The sequence below is a fragment of the Pelophylax lessonae genome (assembly GCF_965119305.1).
Source record: "Pelophylax lessonae genome assembly, chromosome: 11".
NCBI lineage: Eukaryota > Metazoa > Chordata > Amphibia > Anura > Ranidae > Pelophylax > Pelophylax lessonae.
Genome location: NC_138778.1, coordinates 229876151 through 229895785, shown reverse-complemented (window position 1 = coordinate 229895785; position 19635 = coordinate 229876151). Strand labels below are relative to the sequence as shown.

General features: G+C 47.5%; 1 protein-coding gene across 1 annotated transcript in view; it reads left to right on the top strand.

Annotated features, from left to right (window-relative positions):
• PREX1 (phosphatidylinositol-3,4,5-trisphosphate dependent Rac exchange factor 1) overlaps nt 1-19635 on the top strand; it is a 362103-nt gene that overhangs the window by 307566 nt on the left and 34902 nt on the right. Inside the window, exons 20-25 of the mRNA XM_082271747.1 lie at nt 4381-4517; nt 4611-4749; nt 8080-8258; nt 10692-10853; nt 16999-17209; nt 19231-19510. Coding sequence (XP_082127873.1) covers nt 4381-4517; nt 4611-4749; nt 8080-8258; nt 10692-10853; nt 16999-17209; nt 19231-19510 — 1108 coding nt within the window. The remainder of the gene's footprint in view (nt 1-4380; nt 4518-4610; nt 4750-8079; nt 8259-10691; nt 10854-16998; nt 17210-19230; nt 19511-19635) is intronic.

Here is a 19635-nt window from a genome sequence, read left to right as displayed (position 1 = left end):
GCCCTCTGGTGAAATTTTTACATTGGCTGCTGTGGTCGGTAGATACTTCAAGAGCCTTTCAAAGTACATTGGTAGTCGGGGTCACCATTACATTACCCTTACATCAGGGCCCCCCATCAGTGCTCCCCTTACATCAAGGCTCCCCATCAGAGACTATAACTCACTGCTGCCCTCTGGTGGAATCATTACATTGGGTGCCGTGGTTGGTGGATACTTCAAGAGCCTTTCCAATTACATTGGGTGCCCCCCTTCTGTGTCCTTGTCCTCCATCCCCAAACCCCTCTGTGATAACGGGCTGAACGTGCCGCCATCACATGCTCAGTATTGGGCCCCCCCACATGATCACCCCGCACATCCACATTCCAACATCTGGCGCGTTGTTGTCGGATGCAGCAGACGGTTTTATCGCCCCCCAGGCACAGATTTATTGCCCAGGTACATTTATTTTAAAGCTTTGAAAACAAACGCAGAGAAGATTTTACACATGAAAGCACTTTCCTCGCTAAATAGACAACATCAAGTCAGACCGCGACGCTCCACGCTGCTTCCCGATTGGCTAATAGGAATACACACAGGTCCAATGCCGCCATGAGAAGTTGACGGGACGGCTCATGGCCGGGAATGTGAAGTCCGCGATGATGAGCGCCGACTCCGCAATAAATAAACACGCCACTGTTTGGCGTTCTGAGGGTCGGGGGTTCCTCTAGTGGGGGAACGCGGCGTGTGGCGATAAATCACCGCGAGGGATAACATTCCAGGGACAGATGTGCGCCCACCTGCTCGCCAGATTCACCTTCTGCCCCCGGGACCCACTTCCCAACCTCAATACCTACAGTGCGTCCGGAAAGTATTCACAACGCTTTGCTTTTTCCACATTTTGTTATGCTGCCCTTATTCCAAAACGGATTAAATTCATGATTTTCCTCAAAATTCTACAAAACATAATGACAACGCGAACGAAATTTGTTTGAAATCTTTGCAAATTTATTAAAAATAAAAAATAAATCCCATGTACATAAGTATTCACACCCTTTGCCATGACACTCAGAATTGAGCTCAGGTGCCTCCTGTTTCCACTGATCATCCTTGAGATATTTCTAAAACTTGATTGGTGTCCATCAGTTGATTGGACATGATGTGGAAAGGGACACACCTGTCTATAGAAGGTCCCACAGCTAACAGTGCATGTCAGAGCACAAACCAAGCCATGAAGTCCAAGGAATTGTCTGTAGACCTCCAAGACAGGATTGTATGGAGGCACAGATCGGGGGAAGGGTACAGAAAAATGTCTGCAGCATTGAAGGTCCCAATGAGCACAGTGGCCTCCATCATCCATAAATGGAAGAAGTTTGGAACCACCAGGAGTCTTCCTAGAGTGGGCCGCCCGGCCAAACAGACATCGGGGGGAGAAGGACCTTAGTCAGGGAGGTGACCAAGAACCCGATGGTCACTCTGACAGAGCTCCAGCGTTTCTCTGTGGAAAGAGAAGAACCATCTCTGCAGCACTCCACCAATCAGGCCTGTATGGGTGTGGCCAGATGGAAGCCACTCCTCAGTAAAAGTCACATGACAGCCCACCTGGAGTTTACCAAAAGGCACCTGAAGGACTCTCAGACCATGAGAAACAAAATTCTCTGGTCTGATGGAACAAAGATTGAACTCTTTGGCCTGAATAGCAAGCGTCATGTCTGGAGGAAACCAGGCACCGCTCATCACCTGGCCAATACCATCCCTACAGTGAAGCATGGCGGTGGCAGCATCATGCTGTAGGGATGTTTATCAGCAGCAGGAATTGAGAGACTAGTCAGGATGGAGGGAAAGATGAATGCAGCAATGTACAGAGACATCCTTGGTGAAAACCTTCTCCAGAGCGCTCTGGACCTCAGACTGGGGTGAAGGTTCATCTTCCAACAGGACAACGACCCTAAGCACACAGCCAAGATAACAAAGGAGTGGCTATGGGACAACTCTGTGAATGTCCTTGAGTGGCCCAGCCAGAGCCCAGACTTGAACCCGATTGAACATCTCTGGAGAGATCTGACAATGGCTGTGCACCGACCCTCCCCCATCCAACCTGATGGAGCTTGAGAGGTCCTGCGAAGAAGAATGGGAGAAACTGCCCAAAAATAGGAGTGCCGAGCTTGTAGCATCATACTCAGAAATACTTGAGGCTGTAATTGGTGCCAAAGGAGCTTCACCAAAGTATTGGGCAAAGGGTGTGAATACTTATGTACATGGGATTTTAATTTTTTTATTTTTAACAAATTTGCAAAGATTTAAAACAAACTTCTTTCACGTTGTCATTATGGAGGATTGTTTGTAGAATTTTGAGGAAAATAATGAATTTAATCCATTTTGGAATAAGGCTGTAACATAACAGAATGTGGAAAAAGTGAAGCGCTGTGAATACTTTCCGGATGCACTGTGTGTGTGTGTATATATATATATATATATATGTATATATATGGTATATATTTATATATATATACATTGCAGCTTGCAAGTCATTTACCTGGTTCAGCAATCTGAGCGGCTAATTAGCCGCTGGATCGCTTTCAGAAGCAGTGGGCGGTGTCACCCGTCCTCCCACTGCTGGCCAATGTGTCTTAGGCTTTTCGTTTTTACTTGCAGGCCCATGAAACGATCCGACATTTGGTGTGTCTGACCATAGAGGTTAGCAGAGACCAGATTGTCTCTGATCGCCTCTATGACCTTGGAGGACCGGAGCGACGTCGTAACGTCACTTCCGGTCTAGGGCGGAAGTGAACTTTTTTTTTTTTTTTTTTAAAGCAAAAGATCATATATATATATATTATCTTTTGCTTTTAAAGGAATATTGCTTTTAAAGATCCTTTTTGACCCCCAGATCTCTATTACAAGGGATGAGCTGTGATTAAAAAAAAAAAAAAAACATTAAATAAAGGGACTGTGTAAAAATAAAATAAAAAGGGAAAAACATGAAAGTGTAAAAATAAAAGAATAAAATAAATAAGAAAAAAAAAATTAAATTGATTTGGAATGCGTAAAAATAAAAGTGCACGCTTGGGAAAATAGTAAAAATAAAAGTGCACACTTGGGAATGCAGAAAAATAAATGCAAGCTTGGAAATGTGTAACAATAAAAGTGCATGCTTAGGAATACGTAAAAATAAACGTGCACGCTTGGGAATGTGTAAAAAATAAATAAACACTTGGGAAGACGTAAAAAAAAAAAAAATGCGCACGCTTAGGAATGTGTCTAAGAAATGCACACAAATTGTGCAGGCTTGGGAATGCGCTCAAAAATTGTGCACGCTTAGGAATATGTCCAAAGAATACGCATGCCTAGGAATGCGCCAAAAAAATTGTGCATGCTTAGGAATGCATCAAAGAAATTGCACGCTTAGGAATGTATCAAATGCGCACGCTTGGGAATGCGAAAAAAAAATGTGCATGCTTAGGAATGTGTCTAAAAATTTGGACGTTTGGGAATGCTTAAAAAAAAAAAAAAGTTTATGCTTGGGAATGTGTCAAAAAATATGCACGCTTGGGAATGCGTAATAAAAAAAAGTGCACGCTTGGGAATGTGTAAAAATAAATGTGCACGCTTGGAAATGCGTTAAAAAAAATAAAATGAATGCTTGGGGAGGGGTCAAAAACATGCGCACGCTTAAGAATGTGTCCAAAAAGTGCACACGCTTAGGAATGTGTAAAAAAAAAATACGCACGCTTGGGAACGCGTAATAAAAAAAAGTGAACTTTTGGGGAGGTGTCAAAAAACTGCGCACGCTTAGGAATGTGTCTAAAGAATTGCACGCTTAGGACTGTGTCAAATGCACATGCTTGGGAGTGCTTAAAAAAATGCGCACACTTGGGAATGCGAAAAAAAAATGTGCACATTTGGGAAAAAAAGTTTGTTTGGTTGTGTCAAAAAATATGCACGCTTAAAAATGTGTCAAAAAATACGCACGCTTGGCAATGCGTAATAAAAAAAAGTGCATGCTTGGGAATGTGTAAAAATAAATGTGCACTCTTGGAAATGCGTTTAAAAAAAAAATGTACGCTTGCGGAGGCGTCAAAAAGTGCGCATGCTTGGGAATGTGTCAAAAAATACGCACGCTTGGGAACGCGTAATAAAAAAAAGTGCACGCTTGGGAATGAGTAAAAACAAAAAGTTAACGTTTGGGGAGGTGTCAAAAAACTGCGCACGCTTAGGAATGTGTCTAAAAAATGTGAAAAAAAAAAGGTTTACGCTTGGGAATGTGTAAAAAAAATGCGCACACATTGGAATGCGTTAAATAATGCGCACGCTTGGGCTGTCCTGGTGTGACGTCTGTGGCTCTCTCCTCCCCCCGATGTGAATCCCTTCTATAATGACTCTGCTTGTTGTTGTTGTTCTCAGGCTCGCATGCGGCGGCGGTCGGCCTCCACCCCGGACAATGCGTCCTGAAAGTGAATGGGAATAACGTCACCCGGGACAGCCACATGGAGGTCCTCGAGCACTTCACTGCCTACCGCAAGAACCCCCAAAATCCTCTGGTATGTATGATGGGGTGGGGGGAGGTTCTTGTGGACTACAAGTCCCAGCATGCCCAGGGATGGAAAGGTGCTGAGCCGTGTCTGTGATTGCAGGGTCTCTATCAGTGGATTTATCGCACTCACGAGGACGCAGAGGAGGACCGAGAGCAGCGCTGCACATCGGAGGACTGTCTGAACGGCGGAGTGTGCGAGGGCGGAGCTCTGGGCAGAGGACTCCACGACCGGCAGACAGGTACCGGGGGGCGGGGCAGAGAGATTGACCTGTGATGACATCATCAGCAGGCAAGAGTTCCCCTTTAAATAAAATAATTGTCCGGATCTCGGCGGCGGTGCTAAAGCCCCGCCCCCCCTGGTCTGTATCGCTCACATAGGCTGTGGCTGTGTTGGAGCTGGAAAATTCTGTCCAGCTACATGCTGGTAGTGAAGGAGTTAACGGCGTTGTGTTTCCACCGAGCGATAAACCTGATCCGCCGCGCTGCGTCCAATGACAGGAAACCGTCTATTATTACCCTCCCCCGCCCCATTCCCTGAACCGCCTCTACCCGCACCACCCCACAGCGTCAGATTACTCCATGTCTGCAGAGCATCGCACTGCTCCTCTCCCCTGTCTCTAGAGATCTGCAGAGCATCGCACTGCTCCTCCCCCCCTCCTGACAGAGCCATATTTATATATTCTGCAGAGCATCGCACTGCTCCTCTCCCCTGTCTCTAGAGATCTGCAGAGCATCTCACTTTTCCTCTCCCCTGTCTCTAGAGATCTGCAGAGCATTGCTCCCCCCCCCCCTCCTGACAGAGCCATATTTATATATTCTGCAGAGCATCGCACTGCTCCTCTCCCCTGTCTCTAGAGATCTGCAGAGCATCACACTACTCCTCTCCCTTTCTCTAGAGATCTGCAGAGCATCGCACTTCTCCTCTCCCCTGTCTCTAGAGACCTGCAGAGCATCACACTACTCCTCTCCCTTTCTCTAGAGATCTGCAGAGCATCGCACTGCTCATCTCCCCCGTCTCTAGAGATCTGCAGAGCATCGCACTGCTCATCTCCCTGTCTCTAGAGATCTGCAGAGCATCACACTACTCCTCTCCCTCCCCTCCTGACAGAGCCATATTTATATATTCTGCAGAGCATCGCGCTGCTCCTCTCCCCTGTCTCTAGAGATCTACAGAGCATCGCACTGCTCACCTCCCCTGTCTCTAGAGATCTGCAGAGCATCACACTGCTCCTCTCCCCTGTCTCTAGAGTCTGCAGAGCATCGCACTTCTCCTCTCCCCTGTCTCTAGAGATCTGCAGAGCATCGCACTTCTCCTCTCCCCTGTCTCTAGAGATCTACAGAGCATCGCACTGCTCACCTCCCCTGTCTCTAGAGATCTGCAGAGCATCACACTGCTCCTCTCCCCTGTCTCTAGAGTCTGCAGAGCATCGCACTTCTCCTCTCCCCTGTCTCTAGAGATCTGCAGAGCATCGCACTTCTCCTCTCCCCTGTCTCTAGAGATCTGCAGAGCATCGCACTGCTCATCTCCCCTGTCTCTAGCGCCTGCAGAGCATTGCACTGCTCATCTCCACTGTCTCTAGAGATCTGCAGATCCATATTTATATATTCCGCAGAGCATCACTCCGTTCCCTCCCCCCTCCTGACAGATCCATATTTATATATTCCGCAGAGCATCACTCCCTCCCTCTCCTGACCGATCCATATTGATATATTCTGCAGATTATTCGATCACTGACCTCTACCGATCTGCAGAGCATCGCTCCATCCTCTCCCCCTCCTGACAGATCCATATTGATATGTACTGCAGAACATCGTTCCATCCCATCCCCCTCCCCCTCCTGACAGATCCATGTTGATATGTTTTGCAGAATATCGCTCCCTCCCATCCCCCTCCTGACAGATCTATATTGATATATTCTACAGAACATCGCTCTGTCCCATCCTCCTCCCCCTCCTGACAGATCCATATTGATCTGTTCTGCAGAGCATTGCTCTGTCCCATCCCCCTCCTGACTAATCCAAATTAATATTGATTTATTCTGCAGAGGATCACTCCGTCCCATCCCCCTCCTGACTAATCCATATTCATATATATTACAGAATATTCCATATCATTATTACTCATTTGCTGGGATTTGGATTTGGGGGGAATTGCTGGGATTTGGGGGGTGATTTTCTGGTATTTGGGGGGATTTGCTGGGATTTGGGGGAAATTGCTGGTATTTGGGGGGATTTGTTGGGATTTGCTGGGATTTGGGGGGATTCGCTGGGATTTGGGGGGGAATTGCTGGTATTTGGGGGGGTTTGCTGGTATTTGGGAGGACTTGCTGGGATTTGGGGGGATTTGCTGGGATTTGGGGGGGATTTGCTGGGATTTGGGAGGACTTGCTGGGATTTGGGGGGATTTGCTGGTATTTGGGGGGATTTGCTGGTATTTGGGGGGATTCGCTGGGATTTAGGAGGACTTGCTGGTATTTGGGGGGATTTGGGGGGATTTGCTGGTATTTGGGGGGGATTTGTTGGTATTTGGGAGGACTGGCTGGGATTTGGGAGGACTTGCTGGGATTTGGGGGGATTTGCTGGTATTTGGGGGGATTCGCTGGGATTTGGGGGGGATTTGATGGGACTTGCTTGTATTTGAGAGGATTTTCTGGGATTTGGGGGGAATTGCTGGTATTTGGGGGGATTTGTTGGGATTTGCTGGGATTTGGGGGGATTCACTGGGATTTGGGGGGGGAATTGCTGGTATTTGGGGGGGTTTTCTGGTATTTGGGGGGATTTGCTGGTATTTGGGAGGACTTGCTGGGATTTGGGAGGACTTGCTGGGATTTGGGGGGATTTGCTGGTATTTGGGGGGACTTGCTGGGATTTGGGAGGACTTGCTGGGATTTGGGGGGATTTGCTGGTATTTGGGGGGATTTGCTGGTATTTGGGGGGATTCGCTGGGATTTGGGGAATTTGCTGGTATTTGGGGGGATTCGCTGGGATTTAGGAGGACTTGCTGGTATTTGGGGGGATTTGTTGGGATTTGGGGGGGATTTGCTGGTATTTGGGGGGGATTTGTTGGTATTTGGGAGGACTGGCTGGGATTTGGGAGGACTTGCTGGGATTTGGGGGGATTTGCTGGTATTTGGGGGGATTTGCTGGTATTTGGGGGGATTCGCTGGGATTTAGGAGGACTTGCTGGTATTTGGGGGGATTTGTTGGGATTTGGGGGGGATTTGTTGGTATTTGGGAGGACTGGCTGGGATTTGGGAGGACTTGCTGGGATTTGGGGGGATTTGCTGGTATTTGGGGGGATTCGCTGGGATTTGGGGGGATTTGCTGGGATTTAGGAGGACTTGCTGGTATTTGGGGGGATTTGTTGGGATTTGGGGGGACTGGCTGGGATTTGGGAGGACTTGCTGGGATTTGGGGGGATTTGCTGGTATTTGGGGGGATTCGCTGGGATTTAGGAGGACTTGCTGGTATTTGGGGGGATTTGCTGGTATTTGGGGGGGATTTGTTGGTATTTGGGAGGACTTGCTGAGTCTCTCTGGTTTCTATCTTCTCCTATGTTCTTCCTGTAGGTCTGTCCAGTAATCTGATCTCCCCGGTGGGTGAGGATGGACCTCTCATTAATCTGACGGTGGAGAACATCCAGCTGGAGCACGGTGTGGTGTATGAGTATGTAAACACGGCGGGGATCAAGTGTTACGTCTTGGAGAAGATCGTGGAGCCTCGGGGGTTGTTTGGAATCACTGCCAAGGTAATAATAACCGGAGGATTGCTGATATCTGCTGTGTGTACAGCCTGAGCTGCCTGGACAAACACAGCCTGCAGGGCGGCGCTGTGGGTCATTGCAGTGATGGGAGTTAATGATGATCTGTAATATTTCCATAGCTTGATGCACAACAAGTCACTGCCTTACCTTGTGTCTACCTATCGGCCATCTCTAATTCATTCTCTACTTGAGATGCTCGGGACGGGCGTAGGAGGCTCTGCCTTTATTTTACACAATAATGCTGTTAAAGTGCATTTAAAGGGACCGTGTCATCTTTCCCATTCATAGCAAAGTGACTGGGTCTGTTTAAAGCCCACCCCTGAGCATCTTGTACTTACCTATCTGCCCCAGTGCCCACTAGCAAGTCACCATTGTGGCAGATTTATACTGCCCAGTGGTGTTCTCACAGTCAATACTGTCAGCGCGATTGATAACTGATGCCTCCTCTGTAGTTCAAGCTTCTGTGAACTCAGAGGGAGGCGCCGGGAGTAGTGCAGAGAGTGGGAGGTGGAAAAGGAAGAGGAAGGAAGGAGACTTCTAATGGCTGCGCTGATCACAGCACATGGCCGGAAAAGGAGTTGAGAATCCAATGATGATTCTGTGTGAGGCAGCAGTGTGATCTAGGGGGAAGGGGGCAGAGAGCCAGAGCATTGTGTGTATAAGGCAGCAGTGTGATCCGGGGGGGGGGCAGAGAGTGGGAGCATTGTGTGTATAAGGCAGCAGTGTGATCTGTGGGGGGGGGGGCAGAGAGCCAGAGAATGGTGTGTATAAGGCAGCGGAGTGAACCAGGGGGTAGGGGGGCATAGAACCCTGAGCATTGTGTGTATAAGGCAGCAGTGTGATCCAGGGGGAGGGTGGCAGAGAGCCGGGGCATTGTGTGTATAAGGCAGCAGTGTGATCCAGGGGGAGGGTGGCAGAGAGCCGGGGCATTGTGTGTATAAGGCAGCAGTGTGATCCAGGGGGAGGGGGCAAAGAGCCGGAGCATTGTGTGTATAAGGCAGCAGTGTGATCCAGGGGAGGGGGGCAAAGAGCCGGAGCATTGTGTGTATAAGGCAGCAGGGTGATCCAGGGGGAGTGGGGCAGAGAGCCGGAGCATTGTGTGTATAAGGCAGCGGTGTGATCCAGGAGGGGGGAAGAGAGTCAGAGCATTGTGTGTATAAAGCAGCAGTGTGATCCAGGAGGAGAGGGCAGAGAGCCGGAGCATTGTGTGTATAAGGCAGCAGTGTAATCCAGGGGGAGGGTGGCAGAGAGTCGAAGCATTGTGTGTATAAGGCAGCAGTGTGATCCAGGGGGAGTGGGGCAGAGAGCTAGAGCATTGTGTGTATAAGGCAGCAGTGTTATCCAGGAGGGGGGCAGGGAGCCGGAGCATTGTGTGTATAAGGCAGCAGTGTTATCCAGGAGGGGGGCAGAGAGCCGGAGCATTGTGTGTATAAGGCAGCAGTGTAATCCAGGGGGAGGGTGGCAGAGAGTCGAAGCATTGTGTGTATAAGGCAGCAGTGTGATCCAGGGGGAGTGGGGCAGAGAGCTAGAGCATTGTGTGTATAAGGCAGCAGTGTTATCCAGGAGGGGGGCAGGGAGCCGGAGCATTGTGTGTATAAGGCAGCAGTGTGATCCAGGGGGCGAGTGGCAGAGAGCTGGAGCATTGTGTATAAGGCAGCAGTGTGATCCAGAGGGAGAGTGGCAGAGAGCTGGAGCATTATGTGTATAAGGCAGCAGTGTGATCCAGGGGGAGGGGGCAGAGAACCAGAGCATTGTGTATAAGGCAGCAGTGTGATCCAGGGGGAGAGTGGCAGAGAGCCGGAGCATTGTGTGTATAAGGCAGCAGTGTGATCCAGGGGAAGGGGGCAGAGAACCAGAGCATTGTGTATAAGGCAGCAGTGTGATCCAGGGGAGGGGGGCAGAGAGCCGTGGCATTGTGTGTATAAGGCAGCAGTGTGATCCAGGGGGAGGGTGGCAGAGAACCGGAATATTGTGTGTATAAGGCATGTAAAACTCATTGTAGTGGTTTGCAGGATTCATATTGGAGGTTAGTGGTCAGTGAGGTGACCTCTGCTCTATGCTAATATCTTCAAGTACAAAGGGTCCTCCTCTCTGTCCTAAAGAGCTATGAGACCATCAGACAACTCATCATACATGGACTTCTTGAACCTCCAGATGATTTATTCTTGGTGGCCTCCTTGGCTCCTTCCCATAGATGATTGTCACCGGATCAGATTTCCAAGTATTTTATTGATACAAAGTTGCAGGTTGATTCCTCGTAGTCTCAGGACGTATTTTACGAGCGGATGGGTGGCGTTGGGATCTTACATGGGATTGGATGTTCTACAGATATTTTGGCTCCCATCCTCTCGTGTCTTTGAGTTTGATGTTAGATCTGTGAAATCTCGGTGGTGTATGTGAGGTGTTTGTGTTCCGCAGATCCTGCAGGCGTTTATCGCGGATGACAATCAGTTTGTGAAGAATTGTATGCGGCTCCTCGCTATGAGTAAGTCGGTGATGACGATGCCGCAGTACGAATTCCGCCACATCTGTGACACCAAGCTGGAGAACATCAGCCGGAGGATCTCCAGCTACGAGCAGGTGAGGGCGCCGCGCCACTTCCTCTGCCAATCCTACTCAGCCTGTCCACCTTCACTGCGTCCTCCTTCCTTCTCACACCACCACATATCACCACACATCACCACACATCACCACCACACATCACCACACATCACCACATATCACCACATATCTCCACACACCACCACACATCACCACATATCACTACATACCACCACACATCACCACACACCACCACACATCACCACACATCACCACACATCACCACATATCACCACACACCACCACATATCACCACACATCATCACACCACCACATATCACCACATACCACCACATATCACCACACATCACCACACATCACCACATATCACCACACATCACCACACATCACCACACATCACCACACATCACCACATACCACCACACATCACCACACATCACCACATATCACCACACATCACCACACATCACCACATATCACCACACATCACCACACATCACCACATATCACCACACATCACCACATATCACCACACATCACCACACATCACCATATATCACCACATATCACCATATATCACCACACATCACCACATATCACCACATATCACCACACACCACCACGTATCACCACACATCACCACACATCACCACACACCACCACGTATCACCACACACCACCACATATCACCACACATCACCACACATCACCACACATCACCACACATCACCACACATCACCACACATCACCACACATCACCATATATCACCACACATCACCACACATCACCACATACCACCACACATCACCACATATCACCACACATCACCACACATCACCACACATCACCACATACCACCACACATCACCACATATCACCACACACCACCACGTATCACCACACACCACCACATATCACCACACATCACCATATATCACCACACATCACCACATACCACCACACATCACCACATATCACCACATATCACCACATATCACCACACACCACCACATATCACCACACACCACCACACATCACCACATACCACCACACATCACCACATATCACCACATATCACCACACACCACCACGTATCACCACACATCACCACATATCACCACACACCACCACGTATCACCACATATCACCACATATCACCACACATCACCACATATCACCACATATCACCACACATCACCACATATCACCACACATCACCACATATCACCATATATCACCACACATCACCACACACCACCACGTATCACCACACACCACCACATATCACCATATATCACCACATATCACCATATATCACCACACATCACCACACATCACCACATATCACCACATATCACCACACACCACCACGTATCACCACACACCACCACATATCACCACACATCACCACACACCACCCATCTTCACCACACACCACCACATATCACCACATATCACCACATACCACCACATATCACCACACACCACCACGTATCACCACACACCACCACACATCACCACATATCACCACATACCACCACATACCACCACACATCACCACATACCACCACACACCACCACACACCACCACATACCACCACACATCACCACATACCACCACACATCACCACACATCACCACATACCACCACACATCACCACATACCACCACACATCACCACATATCACCACACACCACCACGTATCACCACACATCACCACACACCACCCATCTTCACCACACACCACCACATATCACCACACACCACCACACATCACCACATACCACCACATATCACCACACACCACCACGTATCACCACACACCACCACACATCACCACATATCACCACATACCACCACGTATCACCACACATCACCACACACCACCCATCTTCACCACACACCACCACATATCACCACACACCACCACACATCACCACATACCACCACATATCACCACACACCACCACGTATCACCACACACCACCACACATCACCACATATCACCACATACCACCACATACCACCACACATCACCACATACCACCACACACCACCACACATCACCACACATCACCACATACCACCACATACCACCACACATCACCACATACCACCACACACCACCACACACCACCACATACCACCACACATCACCACACACCACCACACATCACCACATACCACCACACATCACCACATACCACCACACATCACCACACATCACCACATACCACCACACATCACCACATACCACCACACATCACCACATATCACCACACACCACCACGTATCACCACACACCACCACATATCACCACACATCACCACACACCACCCATCTTCACCACACACCACCACATATCACCACACACCACCACATACCACCACATACCACCACACATCACCACATACCACCACACATCACCACATATCACCACACATCACCACACATCACCACATATCACCACACATCACCACATATCACCACACATCACCACATACCACCACACATCACCACATACCACCACACACCACCACACATCACCACACATCACCACACATCACCACACATCACCACACATCACCACATACCACCACATACCACCACACATCACCACATACCACCACATATCACCACACACCACCACACACACCACCACATATCACCACATATCACCACATATCACTACATACCACCACACATCACCACATATCACCTCACATCACCACACACCACCACATATCACCACACATCACCACACATCACCACATATCACCACACATCACCACACATCACCACATATCACCTCACATCACCACATATCACTACATACCACCACATATCACCACACACCACCACTCATCACCACATATCACCACACACCACCACATATCACCACACACACCACCACATATCACCACACACATCACCACACACCACCACATATCACCACACATCCCCACATATCACCACATACCACCACACATCACCACATATCACCACATACCACCACATATCACCACATACCACCACATACCACCACACACCACCACATACCACCACACATCACCATATATCACCACACACCACCACTCTCACCACGCATCACCACACCTCACCACACATCACCTCACATCACCACATACCACCACACATCACCACATACCACCACATACCACCTCACATCACCACACATCACCACATACCACCACACATCACCATGCATCACCACATATCACCACATATCACCACGCTTCACCACATATCACCACGCTTCACCACATATCACCACACATCACCACGCATCACCACACCTCACCACACATCACCACACACCACCACACATCACCACATATCACCTCACATCACCACACATCCCCACATATCACCACACATCACCACACATCACCACACATCACCACATATCACCACATACCACCACACATCACCACATATCACCACATACCACCTCACATCACCACATATCACCACACATCACCACATACCACCACACATCACCACATATCACCACGCTTCACCACATATCACCATGCATCACCATACATCACCACACATCACCACATACCACCACGCATCACCACATATCACCACATATCACCACGCTTCACCACATATCACCACGCTTCACCACATATCACCACGCTTCACCACATATCACCACACATCACCACATATCACCACGCATCACCACACCTCACCACGCATCACCACACCTCACCACACACCACCACACATCCCCACATATCACCACACATCACCACACCTCACCACACCTCACCACACCTCACCACATATCACTACGCATCACCACGCATCACCACACATCACCACACACCACCACATATCACCACACATCACCACACATATCACCACACATCACCACACCTCACCACACGCATCACTCCACACATATCACCACACATCACCAGACACCACCACACCTCACCACACATGGGCAGAACCAAACATTTCTTTCCTTTTATTTACATACATTCGTTTAGTTACATTTCATTATTTGAATTTGAATCGATTAGAATTTTCCGAATTCAGTGGAACTCAATTCAACCGAATTCTGAAAATTCCATTCAAAATCAAATTTGTTCTATTAGAAATTAGAATTTTGGAAGATGGTTATATTCTTTCTATTCCATTCTATTCTCTTTTTTTCATTCTTTTATTTTTAAGTCTTTTCTATTCTATTCAAATTCAAATTTATTCCATTGTTTTTTCTATTCTTTTCTGTTCTATTATTTTATTTTGAATTATTTTGTTTTCTATTTGAACTTGTTCTATTCAAATTTCAGAAAATGGTTATATTCTTTCTTTTCTCTTGTTTTTTCCTTTTATATTTTATTTATATTCTATTCTTTTCTTTCTTTTCTATTCTTTTCCTCTATTTCCTATTCCATTCTCTTCGGAAATTCAAATTAGATTTGAAAACTATTCGAATTTGAATTTCTTTTTTATTTTCTGTTCTGTTTTACTCTATTATATTATATTCTTTTTTCTTTTCTATTCTTTTCCTTTATTTTCCTATTATTTTTTTTTCTTTTTTATTCTTATTCTTTATTTCCTATTCTGTTTCATTCTCTTCGGAAATTCAAATTCGATTCGAAAACTATTTGAATTTGAATTTCTTTTCTATTCTTTTATCTATTCAGTTTTGTTTCACTCTTATGTTATATTCTTTTTTTTTTTTCTATTCTTTTCCTTTATTTTCTATTATTTTTTTCTTTTTTATTCTTATTCTTTATTTTGTATTCTATTTAATTCTCTTTGGAAATTCAAATCCGATTTGAAAACTATTTAAATTTGAATTTCTTTCCTATTCTTTTATTATCTATTCTGTTTTGTTTTACTCTATTATATTCTATTCTTTTTTTTTTTTCTATTTTTTTCTTTATTTCCTATTCTATTTCATTCTTTTTGGAAATTCTAATTTGATTTGAAAACTATTTGAATTTGAATTTTTTTCTATTATTTTATTTTCTATTCTGTTCCGTTTTACTCTATTATATTCTATTCTTTTTTTTTTTTTTCCTTATTTCCTATTCTATTTAATTCTTTTTGGAAATTCAAATTAGATTTGAAAACTATTTGAATTTCTTTTTTATTCTTTTATTAACTATTCTGTTCAGTTTTACTCTATTATATTCTTTTTCTTTATTGTCTATTATTTTTTTCTTTTTTATTCTTATTCTTTATTTCCTATTCTATTTCATTCTCTTCGGAACTTCTAATTCGATTTAAAAATGTTGAATTTGAATTTCTTTTCTATTCTTTTATTTTCTATTCTGTTCTGTTTTACTCTTATATTATATTCTTTTTTTTCCTATTCTTTTTTTTTCCTATTCTTTTCCTTTATTTTCTATTATTTTTTCTTTTCTATTCTTATTCTTTATTTCGTATTCTGTTTCATTCTCTTTGGAAATTCAAATTTTATTCGAAAACTATTCGAATTTGAATTTCTTTTCTATTCTTTTATTTTCTATTCTGTTTTACTCTTATATTCTATTCTTTTTTTTTTCTATTTTTTTCTTTAGTTTCTATTCTATTTCATTCTCTTCGGAAATTCAAATTCGAATCGAAAACTATTCGAATTTGAATTTCGTCTGAAATTTTCGTTTAGTTATTTTGGATTCATTTAAATTCGTTACTTTTGTAATTTGGAAATTCGGCAACATCCGACTTTCCGATTAAATAAAATTTTGTCCGAATTTAAATGTGCGCAATTTTTGATTATATGGGCGTTAGCGGCAGACTGCGCTCCCTGCTATCAGTGCAGTGGGGCGCTCGCACTTCATTGTTCCTCCCTCCATACAGTTTTATCTGTCCGCCTTTCCCAGAGGAACCCTTTGGCTCCATTTCCATTGGTGCGACTTTGGACACATGAAGTTGCATGGCAAGTCGCAGCCCATTGACTTCAATGGCACCTGTTCCAATCAGTGTGACTTAGTCGCAGCGACTTTGGAAAGGAGCCGGCACTACTTTGATGCAACTTTGATCCAGAGAGTGTAAAGTCGGATCTAAGTCGCACTTTAAAGGTGTTTCCTAATGTTAGCATCCAGTGTAGAAGTGCCCCCTATTGGTGGTCATTGTAGGTGACGCGGGACTCACATGTTGTGCTGCCTCTCAGTTTGCAGACGAGTTGAAGATGAAAGTGAGTCCGTCATTTAAGCAAGCGACCAGCGAAACCCACCTGCTGCACAGTATGGACTTCTGTCCCACCAACTATCACATCAACCTCATGGAAGTGTCCTACCCCAAAACCAGCACCTCCGGGGGCCGCTCCTTCAGCATCCGCTTCGGCCGCAAAAACTCCTTCTTTGGCCTGGATCCAGATCAGGGTAAGACTGGGACCAACCCCCCCCCCCCCTATCCAGATCAGGGTAAGACTGGGATCACACCCCCCCCCCTCCCTCATCCAGATCAGGGTGAGACTGGGACCAACCCCCCCCCCCCCCATCCAGGTAGTGGTAATACTGGGACCAACCCCCCCATCCAGATAAGGCTAATACTGGAACCAACTCCCCCCCCCCATCCAGATCAGGGTAAGACTGGGATCACACACACCCCCCCCCCTCCCTCATCCAGATCAGGGTGAGACTGGGACCAACCCCCCCCCATCCAGATAGGGGTAATACTGGGACCAACCCCCCCATCCAGATAAGGGTAATACTGGAACCAACTCCCCCCCCCCCCATCCAGATCAGGGTAAGACTGAGACCAACCCCCCCCCCATCCAGATTAGGGTAAGAACAGGACCAACCCCCCCCCCATCCAGATCAGAGTAAGACTGAGACCAACCCCCCCACCCCATCTAGATTAGGGTAAAACTGAGACCAACCCCCCCCCCATCCAGATTAGGGTAAGAACAGGACCAACCCCCCCCCATCCAGATCAGAGTAAGACTGAGACCAACCCCCCCCCCCCACATCCAGATTAGGGTAAGACTGAGACCAACCCCCCCCCCCCCCCCATCAAGATTAGGGTAAGACTGGGACCAACCCCCCCCCCCCCCCTATCCAGATTAGGGTAAGACTGGGACCAACGCCCCCCCCCCCCCATCAAGAATAGGGTAAGACTGGGACCAACCCCCCCCCCATCCAGATTAGGGTAAGACTAGGCAACCCCCCCCCCCATCCAGATCAGGGTAGGACTGGCACCAACACCCCCCCCCCATCCAGATCAGGGTAGGACTGGGACCAACACCCCCCCCCCCCCCCCCATCCAGATCAGGGTATGACTGGGACCAACACCCCCCCCCCCCATCCAGATCAGGGTAGGACTGGGACCAACACCCCCCCCCCCATCCAGATCAGGGTAGGACTGGCACCAACACCCCCCCCCCATCCAGATCAGGGTAGGACTGGGACCAACACCCCCCCCCCCATCCAGATCAGGGTATGACTGGGACCAACCCCCCCCACATCCAGAACAGGGGGTATGACTGAGACCACCTCCCCCCCCCCCACACACACACACACACACACACACACCCATCCCCATCCAGAGAAGGGTAAGACTTGGACAAACCCCCCCCCCCATTACATCTAGATCTGAGTAAGACTGGGTAGGACCACATCTATCTCCCCTCTCTCTCCCCCTCCTTCACACATCTCTCTTGCCCCCTCCTTCACACATCTATCTCTCCCCCACACATCTGTCTCCCCTCTATGCCCCCCCTCCTTCACACATCTATCTCCTCTCTCTCTCTCCCCCCCCACCTTCACACAGCTATCTCCCCTCTCTCCCCCCCCCTCCTTCACACATCTATCTCCCCTCTCTCTCTCCCCCCCCTCCTTCACACATCTATCTCTCCCCCACACATCTGTCTCCCCTCTCTCCCCCCCTCCTTCACACATCTATCTCCTCTCTCTCTCTCTCCCCCCACCTTCACACATCTATCTTCTCTCTCTCCCCCCCCACATTCACACAGCTATCTCCCCTCTCTCCCCCCCCCTCCTTCACACATCTATCTCCCCTCTCTCTCTCCCCCCCCCCCTCCTTCACACATCTATCTCCCCCTCCTTCACACATCTATCTCCCCTCTCCCCCTTCACATATCTATTTCTTTTCTCTCTCTTTCTCCACCCTCCACATATCTATCACCTCCCCTCCCCCCCCCCCCCTTCACATACTTCTCTCTCCTCTCTCTCTTTACCCCCCCCCCCCTCTTTCACCTGTATATGTATATATATATATATATATATATATATATATATATATATATATATATATATCCTCTCTCTCCCCCCCAGTTCTGTACATATTAGCGGTTGATGAGGACAGGGTGGCAGTTTTGGGGTGCTGGTTGTGAGTGTTAGTCCTGACCTTGGTCTTCCTCTCTCTCTCTCTTTCTCTTCAGTCGGCAGTTTGAACCCCATGTTGTATTCGCAGCACTCTATCGCCAGTATGGCGGCTCCAGCCTGGAGGTGTGTGAGCACAGAGGAGGAGGATGGGATGAATGGCAGTTTCCAGGACGGCAGCTTCCCTCAGATGAATGGAGGGATGAACCCGGAGGATCACGGCCTGAGCTTCTTGATGAAACACGATGACTTGGAGATCCAGGACTCCTACCTGCAGCTCTTCAACAAGCTGGACTTCGCTCTGAAGGAGATGAAGCAATACGTCATCCAGATCAACAAGTGAGATGTTTGGATACCTCATATCATAGTGCTGAGTGCAGTAACCCATAGCAACCAGCATCACAGATCTAATTGTTCCACAGCGATGATAGGGGTTGTCTGATTGAGAGCTATGGGTTATTTCC